Source organism: Macrosteles quadrilineatus, unplaced genomic scaffold, assembly GCF_028750875.1.
Source record: "Macrosteles quadrilineatus isolate MER2022 unplaced genomic scaffold, UCM_ALF_1.0 Scaffold_1__1_contigs__length_201487025, whole genome shotgun sequence".
In the NCBI taxonomy this organism is placed as follows: Eukaryota; Metazoa; Arthropoda; class Insecta; order Hemiptera; family Cicadellidae; genus Macrosteles; species Macrosteles quadrilineatus.
Genome location: NW_026542594.1, coordinates 60,064,887 through 60,081,430, shown reverse-complemented (window position 1 = coordinate 60,081,430; position 16,544 = coordinate 60,064,887). Strand labels below are relative to the sequence as shown.

General features: G+C 36.7%; 1 protein-coding gene across 1 annotated transcript in view; it reads left to right on the top strand.

The window, feature by feature from the left end:
• Positions 1 to 1,803: 1,803 nt before the first annotated feature.
• LOC128983232 (repetitive organellar protein-like) overlaps positions 1,804 to 16,544 on the top strand; it is a 133,463-nt gene continuing 118,722 nt past the window's right edge. Inside the window, exons 1-2 of the mRNA XM_054402458.1 lie at positions 1,804 to 2,268; positions 14,495 to 14,674. Coding sequence (XP_054258433.1) covers positions 2,226 to 2,268; positions 14,495 to 14,674 — 223 coding nt within the window. The 5' untranslated portion in view covers positions 1,804 to 2,225. The remainder of the gene's footprint in view (positions 2,269 to 14,494; positions 14,675 to 16,544) is intronic.

Genomic DNA, 16,544 nt, shown 5'->3' with positions numbered 1-16,544 from the left:
ACTCTGCATACCTTTATAAAAAAAGAGTATTCACCTTTTGGTCAGTATTAAAATATTAAATTTTTAAAGTTAACTGGGGGTGTCCAGACTTTATCTTGCTTACTCATCTTAAATAATTAAAATGGCTGCCATTTTCATTAGGGGTGCGATATTGACCTCTGGTTTGCACCATTCAATTTCTCTTGATAAAATCTTTAAAATGAGGGGTCACATGATAGGTGTTTACGTTTGAAAATTTGGGGCTGCCCCCAAAATACCCCAATTTGGGGGCTGGGGCAAAGTTGTAACTTTGATGAAAAAGTGCAATGTCTTATGTTGTAAATATGTGCCGAGTTTGGTTTTCCTACTGCAACGCGTTAAAAAGTTAACTGGGGAGTTCCAGACTTTTGCCTAACCCTGTTTTTTTTTTATAGCTGTGTGCCAGTTCTACGTACGGGAATCTTGTAGTAAGTTGAAACCTTCTTATATAATATTAACAAGATAACAGGAACTTCGATATTGAAAACATAAATAAATAAATAAATTAAAATAATGTGAAACAACAACCAACAAGAAACAACGGGCAAAAAGAGATATACTGTAATAGCAATAAAGGCATAATGTACAAAACATATAACAAGTTTGGTGATGAGCAAAATAATAAATAACCAGCCTAGATTAATTTTTAATACTGAACATACATGCACTTAACTTTTTGTGGTTCATTATTGGTGTATTCAGTAATACACCACAATATACCTGCTCAAAATTCTACAACTTGCTACCACAACAATTTAAACGTCTACACAACAAAAAAACATTTGTCCAACACCTTAAAAATACCTCTCTAATAGACCATATTATACTACACAACATCAATGAGTTCTTCAGTGAGAACATTAATAATGGAGTTGTCTGTTGGTATGTAAAATAAAATAAAAAAAAAATAAAAAAATAAAAGAAAACATTCATATACATACATACGCCAGCTCACTTCGTGAAAATATAGCGAAAACCTTTGACTATTAATACAATAGTCAATGGCGAAAACCCAAGGCCGCACTAGATATATCTAGTGCGGCCTTGCAAAGGTGATGCATTTTATGATGCACGGACAACGGCCGCTTTTGCCAACGAAGGTGGCGGGTTGTCGTGTACGCTCAATGTTCGGTGTCGTCAACCCATTTTTTCACCGTTTGAAATCTATGAACGTATAACTTCTCTGTACTCTTTTAAACAGTCTTAATTTTTCCACCAAACTAGGTATTGACACTGATATTAAATCAGGAAATTATCATAGATTATTCAGGGGGATATAATCAATGGTGTTATTCTGCTTTATTTTGCAGTTTTTGTCGATACAAGATCCTTCCACCATGATTCAAGATAGTCACAGTGAAACCACATAGCTAAATTCGCCGATTTGCCTATGAATGAAAGGCCGCTGAACGCTGTCGCTGAACAGATTATACATAATTAGGTACAATAACAAAACTAGAAAAAATCAACATGAAACATTGATTGTGCACATTTATGTTCAATAACAAATGTTTGTAAACTAACAAATAACCTTTATTGCAGGATGAATTAATTGGAAGCAACCACAACTCAGTGTACACCGAGGCTGCCTGGTCTATTAAACCGAAGCCTGCTAATTGCTAAGCAAACTAGAGGAAAAAAACCGATTTCGATTTCATGTAGTGAAGTGGAGTTGGAGAGAAAGAGAAAGAGATGACAGGGGGACGGTAAAAGGAGGGATTTGATTGGAGGGAGTGTTAAGTTATGTTTTTGTTAGTTTATTTATTTAATGTTGAATCGGTCGGTTGAATGAATCAAATGTTGAATGTTGAAAATGGAGTTGAGTGTGAGTGTAACGCCAACGCGCGGCCAACCGTCAACCGTGTTTGTGTCATAAGTTTTGTTATAGCCTAGTGGTATAGTTTTCCAAATTGTATGTTTGCTCGTATAAACAGACAAAATAGTTTCAACCCAGGCATAGACCTATTTGCATTACTGTACTTTTATTCTGTGTTTTAGTAGGCCTAATGTTATAATGGATAAGTTAAACGTAATATCAGAGAGGCTAACTTACCTCTAGTCTAGGCATACCTAGTAGTACAATATCTCAGTTTTGTTTACTTCTCACCAAGTTACCCAGGGCCAAATTCATAAAAAGCCCTTTATCAAGTCAATGTGTGAAAACAGGGCAGTTTTCAATTTGACATTGTATACATATTTTTGAAATAATGGAAGAATTTTTACCATCAGAGATTGCCAGAGCTGTTTATGGTAAGTGAGCCTAAAGTTGAGCAGAAAATCAAACTTAGGATAGGCAAGACAGTGACTAGACAACAGGCTAAGTAGCATGTCTGCCTTAAAACACTTGTGTGAACCTGCCAATAACTCACCAATAAGGATGAGTGGCTCAATCTTATAGCCTTGCAACTTAAAAGTGACTAAACTCACCAATAAGGATGAGTGACACAATGGTCGCGTTCTGGGAACATGTACCGGTGCACCGGTGCAGATTAACCGGTGACTTATTCACCGGTGCCGCCCCGGGGCAAGAGTCTTGGTATCCCAGAACGGTTATTCACCGGTTTACGGTACACATCGGATTATAATTTACACATTCACCTACTATTTGCTTTATAATATTTAAATCAAACAAACAAACTTGCCCTCACGGAATAAAATTGAAAATTATTATTTATTACGTAATATAACCCCCTCATTGAACAAATTTTCACTCATTACGCAACATAACCTATAAAACTAATGAACATTATTTGGTGGACCCGCCATCTTGCCATAGCTGCAAGCTGTTGTCAAAGAAACTGACCAATCAGAGGCCGCCGGTGTATTATGCACCGTACAATTTCTCCGGTGCATAAATCTTGCACCGGTGGAGGAAAAAGAGGAAATAGCTGTCTGCTAGGTTAACTCACCGGTCTCCCAGAACGACACATTTTTTGCACCGGGGCAACACCGGTGCACCGGTGCATGTTCAACGAACGCGCTCATTCTTATAGTCTTGTAACTTAAAGTGACTAAAAAAAGGCCGACATGTTCCTTAGAAACAGCTGTTAACTAATAACTCAGCCCATAGGCCTACAGCCAATATTAAGTTACAGCTTACTTGGAATACTCCTATGGCTAGATCTTAATTTGACTAGGCCTATGCCTATTTCAATGTGTTATTGATCAATGGCAATAAAGATTCAGATTCTGTGGTAGGGTAGAGTGGGGGAATTGGGACCCATGTTTTTATTTTTTTCAATTATATGTTTATTGTCAGAAAATAATCAAAATATGACCATGCACAAGGTTTCCAACTGTAATTTGTCGTCTTATCACATGTTTTTCATTTTTTTTAAATAAATTTACTATGGAAAAAGAAATAATAATAATTTGGAACCCAATTACCCCACATGGGGTAATTGGGACCTATGCTTATAAACCCATAAGCACCTAATATTAATTTGTGGGGGTAATAGGGTTCTAAAAATGAAAACATAATAAACAAAATGCAACATACTTTTATTGAAAAAAAATTTTTTTTAGGACATTACAACAGTTCAAACTATTTTTTCCAAAACATTACACTTTTTTCTTAATAAAATAGGAAAAATAAACCATAGCAGATAACAGTCAGAAAATATAGATTTAAACTGTTAAAGACATATAAGTTATAGTTAAATAAAAAAAAAAAACTATAAGTATATTTTATGCCAAACTTTTTTTCTGGTCATATGCAAACTTTCCGGAATTTCGCTTTTTCAGCTGAAAGAATTTCTAATAAATGGTAGTTATCAGTCCAAATATAATTTAAAATAGGCCAATTATGGGCTTAGCTCACTCTTTTAAGCTCTAGTTTCTTATTCAAGTGGTTGTAAAATAATTTTTTTACTTTTCTGTACATAGGCTATGTCATTCCAACCCGATGTAACCACGCGATGAGACTGGTTCCCAATTACTCCATGCTGGGGTAATTGGGACCTACCTACTTCAAAATTCTGTTTTTACACATAGGCTAAGTACAACATGATAATCACCACTGCAGCCACATATAATTATTGATTAGTTATATGTGGGATTAATTATAATATTAATATTAATTATATGTGGGATTAATTATAAGTGGGATAAAAAAATATGGGTCCCATTTCCCCACACCGGGGTAATTGGGACCCATTTAAAAAAAATTTATTAAATTAATTTTTAACTTTTTTAAAAATGTTAAAGCCCTAACAAACTATTGCTTAAACCTTTAATGTGTCAAAAAATACATTTTGGTATGATTATTAATTCATAAAATATATAAAAAATAACTCAAAATACTACCACGCTAAAGTTTTGCCACATGTTTTATATTCGGAAAAAAACACGGCTTAATTTTTTTTATTTTTTATACATCAAACATAAGATTACAATTATCCAATAATTTGTGATGAAACCCCTTTAGAATGCCAAAACTTTAACGTAGGCCTATTTAAAATTTTGTTTAAAAAATAAATAGGCCTAATACAAAATTTACAAATTTAAAAAAGTAGCTCCCAATTACCCCCGGGTCCCAATTCCCCCACTCTACCCTAATTATTTACCGTACTTACACTGGAATATGATGTAATTTTGATATGTTACAGTATTTTTAACGCTGAATCTAAAAATGCAATCAGTTTTGGTCGGAGAGATTCCTAAGTGGCCGTACTGTTAAATAATTAATATTAAGCTTGAGTTTTGTTGATTTATTAACATATTTGTGGTATGGACGAGTCCAAGTTCTAGTGGCGACTAACACTAAAAGGGGTGGAAGGTTTGTGGAGTGGAAACAGCTGTCAGTTGTTTACATTCGATACTAAACAGACAAAACCACACACGACGCCATGAGAGCAAAATCAGAGTTACAATATGCAATAACTAGATTTTTAAAAGAAAATGGACTTTGGTGCTGTTTAGAAAATACAATAAATCAACTACGATACATAAACTAATTAATCACATGAATTATAAAACAAAATAGAATTTATTCACGTAAAATATCAGTACCTAATAGAAGCTAGGCCACTGCCGACATGATCATCGTCCTCATTCCAATCTTCAACCATTGACTAAGTTAATGCCTCAACGTCATTAATGAACGTGTCATAGTGCATAATCCCATAGTACATAAGATCCCATTGTGTCTAAAAGTGAAAACGTGCCACAGTGCATAATTTAATGTATCAGCAACTAATACATTATGTTACATAATCTAATCTAATCTTTAACCCAACCTAACCTTAATATTAGTGTTTAAATTATATTTTATGTCAGAAAAGGAATGTGAGGAAGATAGGTCGGACTTATGCGGATTCGTGACTAAATCCTTTGAAGTGAGGTTAGATTAGGTAAGTTAAAGGTTAGGTTGTAATGAGTCGGTTCATTATAACCTAACCTTTACCTTCCTAATCTAACCTCACTTCAAAACACTTAATACAGTCACGAACCCGCATAAAACCCGACCTACCTTCCTCACATGCCTAAATAAGAACTGATTAGCCTATTTGGTTTCAAAACGAATTGATTTGATTTCATTCCGCATTAGATCAAGTATAAACAGTTGTTTGCTCTTCTCACTCAGTCCTCACTCCTCACTCAGTACGGACCCGTCCAGACCACGCCATATTACCATTACCTTGAGTAATCAGTACCGCTCAATTAACCTTAGATTCGTAATCCTAACCTTCGTTTTACGGCCACTACGGCCAATTAGGAAGCTGTAGTATTGGCTATATGGGCTATTAGTTAATAGCTGTGTCCACGTAGTAAACTAATGGACCTGAAAATTGCACTTGCATCCTGCACAAATGATATTATAATACTTACTGAAACTAATCTTACACCTGAAATCTCCTGCGCTGAACTTGGTTTCGATAACTATTGTGTTTACAGAACGGACCGGTCATCTCAGACCAGCAGTAAAACTAGTGGAGGTGGCGTGTTAATTGCAGTTCACAGGAAATTCTCTTCATCTCAGATCCCTCCGGTTGGATCTGTGGAGTGTATTTTTGTCTCTGTTACGCCCAGACATCACCCAAAAATATTACTGTGTGGAGCATACATACCCCCAAACTAACCTGCACGGATTTAGAGTGAATTCTGTAAAAACCTGGAAGAGGTTATGCTCGCCACAAATGCGTGGTCTACAGTTATCACTGGAGATTTTAACCTACCAAAGGTAGACTGGATTGTGCCTAATGCAAGAATTACCCACGGAGCATCATTAAGTCCCTTGGTAGAATTTACATCAGCATTTGGTCTCGGACAATACAATGGAATACCAAACGGAAATAGGGTGATTCTGGATCTTGTTTTCTGCTCTACCTCTGATATTCAAGTGACACACGAAACGGACCCCCTTCTTCCAGAGGAAACTCACCACCCCGCGCTGAGCATCACATTGCAGATAGACACAATTAGTAATAATTAGCAACCCAACTCTCATCCCTAACTTTAAAAAGTGCAATCTAGTCAATATTTACAATGACATACTCTCAACCAACCTCTTCGGCAATAATTCGATTGATGATCTTGACTCCACTTTCAGCAGCTTCACAGATATTCTTCAATCGATAATCTTAAAACATACCCCAAAGAGGAGGATCGGCCAGTCAAAATTCCCCGCATGGTTCAGCAGAGAACTCAAGCAACAAGTCATCCATAAAAAACTTGCACACAAGAAATACAAGTCAACACTTAGTACTTCAGACTACAATGAATTCTCTCAAATCAGAGAGCGCTGCAAGCAACTATCGAGGCGCTGCTATTTAGATTATATATCTCATGTGCAAGACACGATCACTACAAACCCCAAAATATTCTGGAGCTTCTTGAAAAACTCTAAACTGCAGAGGGACACGCCTACAAGTCTGACTTATAATCAAGTTTTGCGTCATCAAGATGGCGCCTACTAGATGTGGCTCGGCTGATTGCAAAAGAAATATTACGAAGAACAGTAAATGTATCAAGTGTTTTGGATATTGTCTGTCGTGGTTTCACATTTCGTGTGCCGGGCTATCAAACGAAGAGTTAAATATTTTTAAGGAGTTAGGAGATAAGGCTTTTTTCAAGTGTGAAACGTGCCGGTCGTCATCCGCAACGATGCCGCCGCCGTCGTCTGCTCCCTGCTCAGCAAGTTCTGTGAAAAATGACGATGAATGTGATGTACCATATTCTGATGACTCATTTCAATCTCTCTCGGATAAAGTGTGCAATTTAATTATCACGCAAAATAAGATGAGTGAGCAAATTATGTTTTTACTCAGTGAAAATGACAAGCTGAAGAACGGACTGAAACACCAGTCTGAAATCATTGGTGATATCGTTTTTGACAAGTCTACTAATAACACGTATGCTAGCAAACTAAAATCACAGAATTTAAAGAGAGGTGAAGGTAGTATTCAAAATCTAACTTCCTTAAATTGTAATCTTATCGATAAGGATATTCTTAAACCTAACCCTAGTATGCTTGACAGTAATGAAAATGTCAACAACAACAACAACAACAACGTTGAACAGACAGCTAGTGTCAAATCTGTTGTTAGTGGTCATAGAGTAAAAGAGTCGACTATGACGAGCTCGTTGCTTCGAAACCCAGAAGGCCGACCGACTACATCCAAGTCTGAATCTGCAGCAGCGGAGTCAAATAGGAGTGAGATGGCAGCTGAATCCGATTCGTTCCAGACAGTCTCCTATCGGAAGCGAAATATGCGTCGTGACTTTCAACAACATCAACAGAAGAGTCAGAATAATGGAGGCCGTGGCGTTGGGAATGTCAGTTACAGACAAAATCAAAACAATAACAAACCTAAATTTATTACTGGAAGTTCAAGTGCAGCTGATGGCGATAGGCTTAAAACTGCCGAAAAGAAGTCGTTCCTGTTTGTATCTAGGCTATCACCGGACACTGACTCTAAGGATTTGGAATCTTTCCTATTAGAAAAATTTAGCAATGAATCGTTTAAAGTAGAATCACTAAATTCTAAGTAGGTACCCGGAGGAATACTGTTCATTTAAAGTTACCATTCCTTCCAGGATTGACGAAGTAGTGTATAAACCTGACTTCTGGCCGAAGGGAGTGTTTGTGAACAGGTTTGTTGTCAAGAAATCTTTAAACTTACAGGACAAACGAGTTGTACCTCCAATGTGACTGACTTTGAAAACCAGGTAAGCACTGACGTAGCCAACCCTTGTGCACATATAATTGACGTAGGCCTAGGCCTAAACAATTTTAACTTCAATACCTTGCTATGGAACTGCCGTAATCTTTGTGACAAGGTCAACTTCGTTGAAATATTTGCTAATGACGAAAACAGTGATGTTGTTTTTATTACTGAACATTGGCTTTTGGATTCTGACATAAAATCATTACATCTAGAAAACTTTACACTATGTTCAAGCTTTATTAGGCCTCGGTTAGAAAGAGGAGGTTCAGCAATATTTATTAGGGACAACAAAGCTATTAATTGGTCTCCTGCGCCTATTATTACCAGTTTAGCCTTGGTAAATGTCTTTGAAATTAGTGCTCTCTTCCTAGACAATCCGAAAATTTTATTGGTGTGCATTTATCGAATTCCAGACAAAGACAATACTGAGTTATTCTTGCTCAAATTCGAAGAACTTTTAACTGTAACAGCATCCTTGGAATGTGATGTTCTTATAGCTGGTGACTTCAACATCGATGTTAAAGATAACGTGTCTCACGTCTGTCAAGATTTTTGTAACTTAATTTCAAGTTTTGGGCTCAACATTATGCTAAGAGACGAAGTAACTCGACCCAGCCTTTTAAATATGCTTGATGGTTCGTGCATTGACAATTATGTAACCAATTTGCATCCCTCGAGGTGGAAGGCTACAGTTATTCCGACTACGGCGTCTGATCACTACATCGTAAGTTCATCTATGTGTTTGGACTTGGCTCCTGCTTCCACACAGTCACATCCTCCGAGGTCCATGGGTGCGTCACAGTCCAGGCGCAGGGTGTCAGACAATAACGCTGGTGTTTTTTGTAATCATATCAAGGATACAAACTGGAATGAAATCTACAGCGTAGATGATGTAAATACTAAGATATTGTTATTTCTTAATCTAGTCATTATTTTTGTAAATTGTTGTTTTCCTTACGTTAGGCCAAGATCTGCTAAACCTCGCAAACACATTGGTAATTGGTATACTGGTGAACTTAGGAAGTTAAAAGAAGAATGTTTGAATTATTTTTATCTAAGTAAAGATACTGGTTGTGAAGCTTTTAAGGTTAGGTACAAGTTATTAACTAAGATCTATAATAAGAAAGTAAAGGAAGCTAAGTTATTGTTCAATAACTCATGTATTTCTAATGCCTGCAACAAGCCCAGGGTAATGTGGAATATCATTAGAAAAAATATCTCAACAAATGAGCGCCCAGTTGTTATATTACCAGATGTTGATTCACCTTTAAACTCAGAAAATTTTAACTCTTTTTTTGTAAGTAGTATTGATGATATTGTTGATAACATTCCTGTTAGTTTAACCAGTGCCGATGAGTATATGTCTAGTGTTCCTTTGTGTAATGTTAAATTTGAATTTTGTGAGGTATCAGTAGAATGTGTACATAAAGCTATTTTGTCTTTAAGCAGCAGCAGCAGTCTTGATATTTTTGGTTTAAGTTCTCAGATTCTAAAGTTTGGTAGTGATTATTTATGTGAAGTCATTGCACACATCATTAACTCCTGTATTACGGGAAAAACTTTCCCAGACAAACTTAAAATTTCTAAGATAGTGCCAATATTTAAAAAAGGTAATAGATTGGATGTTAGCAATTATAGGCCTGTGGCCTTGGTGCCCACTCTGTCGAAGGTCATTGAGAGGGTGCTTTCATGGCAAATAGTTAACTTTCTGGATTCAAACGGTTTGCTTTCGTGTGCGCAATTTGGTTTCCGCAAGCACCGATCCACTACGGAGGCGGTCTTAAATTACATTCAGGACACTCTAGAGGCCATGGAAAGAAAACAAGGTGTTTGCTCAAAATTTTTTGATCTCTCAAGGGCTTTCGACACTGTGTCTCACAGTGTTTTACTAGGCAAACTAAAGTCATTTGGTTTTTGTGATAATGCCGTGTCTTTGATTGAGTCATATCTGAGCAACAGATTCCAGGCTGTTTATTTCCAGGATTCACTGTCAGAGCTTAAACACACTCCCCACGGAGTGCCACAAGGGTCCATTTTAGGCCCCCTACTCTTCATTATTTATGTTAATGACTTACCTTTTAATGTCCAAAGTAATGATGTTTCATGTTTTATGTATGCAGACGACGTGTGTTTGAATATCAAGTCTACTAAGTGTATGCAGGACAGTGTAATTTCTGAGTCTGTTAAAACAATGTCCGACTGGTGTAAGGCCAATAAGCTGTCTCTTAACGTAAACAAAACTCAAAATCTGGAAATGACCTATGGTAACTCTAAGAATTCTCAAACTCCAGTCAAATTCTTAGGTGTGATGATACAGAGCAACCTAAAATGGTTTTCCCATATAGATTTTATCGCTCCAAAACTCTCCAAAGGAATTTTTATTTTAAGAAATGTAAAATCAATTGTTTCTCCAGATGTATTGTTAACTGTGTATTTTAGTTATGTTCATTGTCATTTAGTATATAGTGCCATTCTCTGGGCTAATTGTAGCCATGCCAACATCTTGTTTGTTTTACAAAAAAGAGCCATTAGACTGTTAAGTAATGCTCCCCCACGTAGTCATTGTAAGCCTATATTTAAGAAATTGTCTGTGATGCCCTTAACCTGTATTTATATTTTTCAATGTCTGTTATATGTTAAAAACAACTGTGATATTTTACTTTGTAATAAGGATGTGCACAAGTATGCCACAAGGAATTGTAATAATTTAAGAATAGATCAGTGCCTTTATGCCACCACTCAAGCTAGCTTCAAATATACCGCTACCAAATTGTACAACAAGTTACCAGTTAAAGTTAAAAAGTTACCATTAAATGTTTTTAAAGTAGCCATCAAGAGAATTCTTCTAAAAAACTGTTTTTATAAAATAGAAGATTATTTTGCCTCAACCTTAGATTAGTTTTAAGTTGTATTATATTGTTGACGCAGCCTATACACTATTGTACTTTTCACAATTTGTGTCTATGGAATAAAGATGATTTGATTTGATTTGATTTGATTTGATTTGATTTGATTAATGGGGAGACCTCCACAGAACCAAAGGAAATGTGTGAACTTTTCGCTAGTTTTTTCTCTTCTGTTTTTACTCCACCTACTGTGGCCCCCCAAACACAATATGATATCTGCAGCTCTAACCTGATCAGCTCATGTACTTTCTCTGAGGAAGAAGTGTTAAGAGCCCTTCGCGACTTAGACACATCTAAAGGCTGTGGACCTGACTCTGTGCCACCCTCTGTACTCAGACACTGTAGTAGCATTATTGCTAAGCCTGTCCAGCAGCTATTCAATGAATCTGTGCATCAAGGAATCTTCCCAACTGCCCTCAAGTCCAGCTACATAATTCCTATCCACAAGTCAGGCTCTAAAACCGATGCTAAAAACTACAGACCCATAGCCATTCAACCGGTGCTCGCTAAGGTTTTTGAAAAACTAATTCTAACCAGGGTATCTCCAGTGATAATTCCAGCCTTAAGCCCCTCCCAGCACGGCTTTGTCCCGGGGAAGTCGACCATAACTAACCTTGTCACATTTGAATCCTACGTAATGGCTGCTTTCAAAGAGGGTTTCCAGGTTGATGCTCTATACCTGGACTTTTCAAAGGCCTTTGACAAGGTTAGCCACAATCATCTCCTGGTTAAACTTGAGTCCTATGGAATCCACGGATCGCTGCTGCAATGGTTCGGAAGCTATCTGAGGAATAGAAAGCTTATTGTAAGATTTACCTCCTCACAATCTTCAGTGATCGATGCTACTTCGGGGGTCCCGCAGGGATCACACTTGGGTCCAATACTTTTTATTGCCTTCATTAATGACATCGTCAGGGGCCTAGGAGTCAACCAGCTATTATTTGCTGATGATATGAAAATATTTACAAAGATTGGGAACAAAGCCGATGAGAGCTCCCTTCAGGACGCCCTAGATGCCGTTGAAGTGTGGTGTAACAAAAATTGCATGGCGCTTAACAAAGAAAAATTTTTTTACATGTCCTTCCATAGATCACGTTCTAGACATAACACAAGTTACACTCTCAGTGGTTGTAGTCTTCAGAGAAAGGATGAAGCCAAGGACCTTGGAATTTTGATGCACTCTTCTTTAAGTTTTACCAACCACATCAATAACATCTCATCCAGAGCAAGCAGGAACTTAGGTCTAATATATAGATCCTCACACTACCTTACAAACCCATCCACGCTAAAGCTGCTTTACTGTGCTTATGTGCGACCCATACTTGAATATGCATCTATTGTATGGTCCCCACACCAGGTAACGGCAGTGTCCACATTGCAGTCAGTACAGAACAGACTATTACGCCTGGTCGGCTTGAGACTTGGGTTCACTTACAGATCTGTACCAATGGATGAGGTATCTTGTTTGCTGAAGTTGGATACACTGGAAACCCGAAGGAAACTCCAGGATATCATCTTTCTCTTTAAACTTGTCAACGGAATAATAGACTGTCCTGAGATACTGGAGGGAATCCATTTTCGCGTTCCTAGTGGCACAAGGTCAACTGAACTCTTTGGTAGAGCCCACCAGTCCACCAATTACGAGAAGAACAGTACCTTGCCCAGAATACAGCGCCACGGCAACACCGTCTCCTCCAGTGTTGACTTCTTCAACAGCAACCTGGCCAGTTTTAGAAGAGCGGTAAAGCGACGCCTCATCCAATAACGACAGCCCAGATGATACGTGTTGGTAAAGTGAGTTTGTGCGGTTGTGCTTGGCGATGCCTTTAAAGGGTCGCATTCGGAATTTGTGGGTGAATGGTGTGCTTGTGTTAGGTGGCGCCTTTAAAGGGCCACACGCCTGAACAGGCAGATAGTGCGTGAGTGTTTAGCTTATTATTTTTTTTTTTTTGTATCTTCAATATCCTTGTTGGTAATAATCATTATTTACACTTGTTTTTTTCCTAGTTTCTTTCAAAATCACATCAAAATCACTGCATGTTCCTTGTAAATATTAAACAAAGTTGTTCATACTTGCTCTAGTCATAATCTGTTATACTTATTTAAGCTAATATTTATTCTCCCAAACATGCCTGTTTTCCTTGTAATTTATGGTTATTATGTAATACGATCGTCTTTGTTATGTTTTTGCTATAATTTATTGTTGTTAATTACTACATTATTGTTGTTAATTACTATATTATTGTTATTTGTTTTGTTGCCTATGTCTAAGTGTTAAAAGTTCACAGTTGTTATTTAATATTAGTCGTCTTGAACTGTACAATGTATCTTTAGTACCAAATCAAACAAAATGGAATGTCCGTTGAAATAAAATAAAATAAAAAATAAAATAAGGGACATGTTGGCCTTAGTCACTTACAAGACTTCAAGATTGAGCCACTCATCCTACACTCATCCTTCACTCATATATGGGTTTAAATACGCACCTAGTGGTGTCCCCATCTTAAATAATTTATATAATTGATTGACCTAATTGACTGGGGGTCTGGAGGGTATAAAGTACCCCCATAACACTTGGTAGGTCTATATTTAAATAACATTTGAGTAGGCCTAGAGTGTCAACCAGAGGAAGTAGGCAGCTAGAAGAAATGTAATGCTTCTACATGCCCCCTTCCGAACAAGATAAATATATTTTTCTCCAACTAAATTAGGCGTGTGATGCCTGTGGAGTGTTTAAACTACGCTAGGCCTGTTTCGGGTTCTAGGTACTTCTCCTGTTTTCAATTGATCTTAATATCTACATTTAGGCCTACCTAATTAGGCTACCATATCTGGATAGGCTAATTAGGAGTAAATATTTATAGAGCTATTCATGAAAGACATTAAGTTTAGCCAAGTGAACAAAGCAGTCATAGGCCTACTAGCACAGAAAACATATTACTATAACCCAGAATGCCAACCGCATGGTAAAAAGCATTAGGTGTTTTGAGAGAGCTTTGCCTGTCAATCGTAGGCAGTGCCACCAGCGTTGCCATGCACTCAGCATAGCACCGCTGGTAGCGCTGCCTACGATTGACAGGCAAAGCTCTCTCAAAACACTTAATGCTCTTTACCATGCGGTTGGCATTCTGGGTTTATAGTAGTATGTTTTCTGTGCTACCAGTTAGTTTCACTAAATTTTGCGTTGTCTCCACTTTATGAATCACTAAGAAATATTATTTAAAACTTTTGTTTCAGTTTGTACCAAATCACAGTGTTAAATAAAATTGTAGCTCCCATAACTTATAAACCAAAGATTGGGTGACATAGGCCTAGCCGATAGTTTTTTAGACTACCTATATTTACCTATATAAGATTAAAAACTGAATTGATTTGGTTGTTTAAGCTCACATTTTTTTCTAGGCTACTTGATCGCAGAAGGGTGTGAAAGTGCAGCTAATGCATTTCTAGAAACTTCACCTAATTTAGTTGAATGTAAACATCGTGTAAAGCATGGTAAACGTCTGACTCATGCGAATACACTTCTACTTGGCAAAAGTTTGGTGGAAGTTCTCAACATCGCCTGCAGTGTTCACAGCATAGGTAAGTATCTGAATTGGACAGCAGGAGTACATTTTGAAACATCTTTTTAAGGACGATAAAAATTAAAAGATTGAATCCTTATTTAAATACAGATTTCAACCTTAAGTAAAAAAAAATTTTAAGTTATTTGTAAATTACGCATTTGATTGCCTGATTATAGATTAAATTGGTTACAAACCTTTTGAAAAGAACACACAAGAAAACATTGAATGGAAGCAGGTGGCTGTGCCTAGTTTTTTAAGTGATAGTTACTTAGAAGAAAGGCAATTTGAGTTTTGTGTATCTAGTTGTTTTAAAAATAAACTAGAGGACCCATACTGCTCCGCAGCGTTAAAATAAATATAATATCCAAGAAATAATATTTATTATTTTTGATTGAGTAATACAGTATCTCGAGCTTTAACTGATTCAAACGATCAATAGCTCAAATTAAAGCCTATAATTTACCAATTATTTTGTGTTTAAAACTTATAAAAACATGAACAATACTGAGCTATTAATTTTTAATCATAGAAAAACCGAATGAAAAATAATTTTTATGTTGGTTGTTCTTGTTACGTTTGCTTGAAACTCGTCCGATTTGAATAACTGATAGCTTAAATGAAAGCCTGTATTTCACTGAAGGTCCTTAGACCTAAATATATATATATATATATATAGGATTATATAATTATAACTGGTGAACTACATCTTTAAATTGAAATAAGAATAAAAAAATCAATCAAATTATGTTTTTTAGACGAGTAGGCTAATACAGTAGTTCGTTTAACTCTGAAAAGAGAAACCAAATTTAACTCCCATAAGAAATACATGGGGAGCAAATTTCTTTTACGTATAAGCCAAGAGGGATTATAAATAAATATAAGCCGATGCTTAATGGCAAATCTGTGTGTTCATACCTTCCATTTGAGACCTCAATCATGAAAATCGGTCGGGTAGAAGAGCCAAACCAACTCGAAAAAGAAAAACCAAATTTAAATCCCATAAGAAATACATGGAGAGCAAATTTTGTTTATGTATAAGCCGAGTGAGATTATAGATAAACATATGCCAATTCTTGATGGCAAATCTGTGCGTGCTTACCTTCAATTTGAGACCTTAATAATGAAAATCGGTCGGGTAGAAGAGCCAAACAAACTCCCATAAGAAATACATGGTGAGCAAATTTTGTATACCTTCAATATGGTAACTGAATAGTTAAAATGTAATAGCCTAAATACCTTAAACAACAAAAAAAATTACAAATTACTACTAAACAAATAAACAATTATAATTTATGGGCCCCCCTTTAAAGTTCAAAAAAGAATGTTCCCAAAATTTAAAATAATGAAATTCCAAAACTTGCGGTATTGAACGGCGGTAATGGTTCACATTTGTAGTAGGCTAGGTGGGGGTGAACCAATCTGGTGGTAGATGGCGAAGGGCAGCTTAATGGTCTCTGGAGCAGCAGGGTAGCTGGCAGCCCAAAGAAGGAGAAGGTGGAGTGTCTCCTGGGGCGACCCTCTCCGAGGACAGGAACATCTAAAGGCCTCTCATCCGGGACCTCATCTGATGTTTGCTAAACCACTTAATAAATCATGTGTTTCAAAAACTATGAAACATTTAACATGAACAAAAATACCAACAGATGCAGAACGATGAAACAAATTTGAACGTACAACATGGTTTTAGGCGGGAGCGTTTCATAAACTCCAAATTTCACAAACTCCAACTTTTAAAATATTAAATGAACAGCGCGTTTCATAATGTCCAAATTTCATAAGCTCCAAAACTATAACATTCAAATAATCACTGTTTCACAATGTCCAAGTTTCACAAACTCCAACGTTTAAATATTAAATAAACAGAGCGGTTCATAACCTCCAAATTT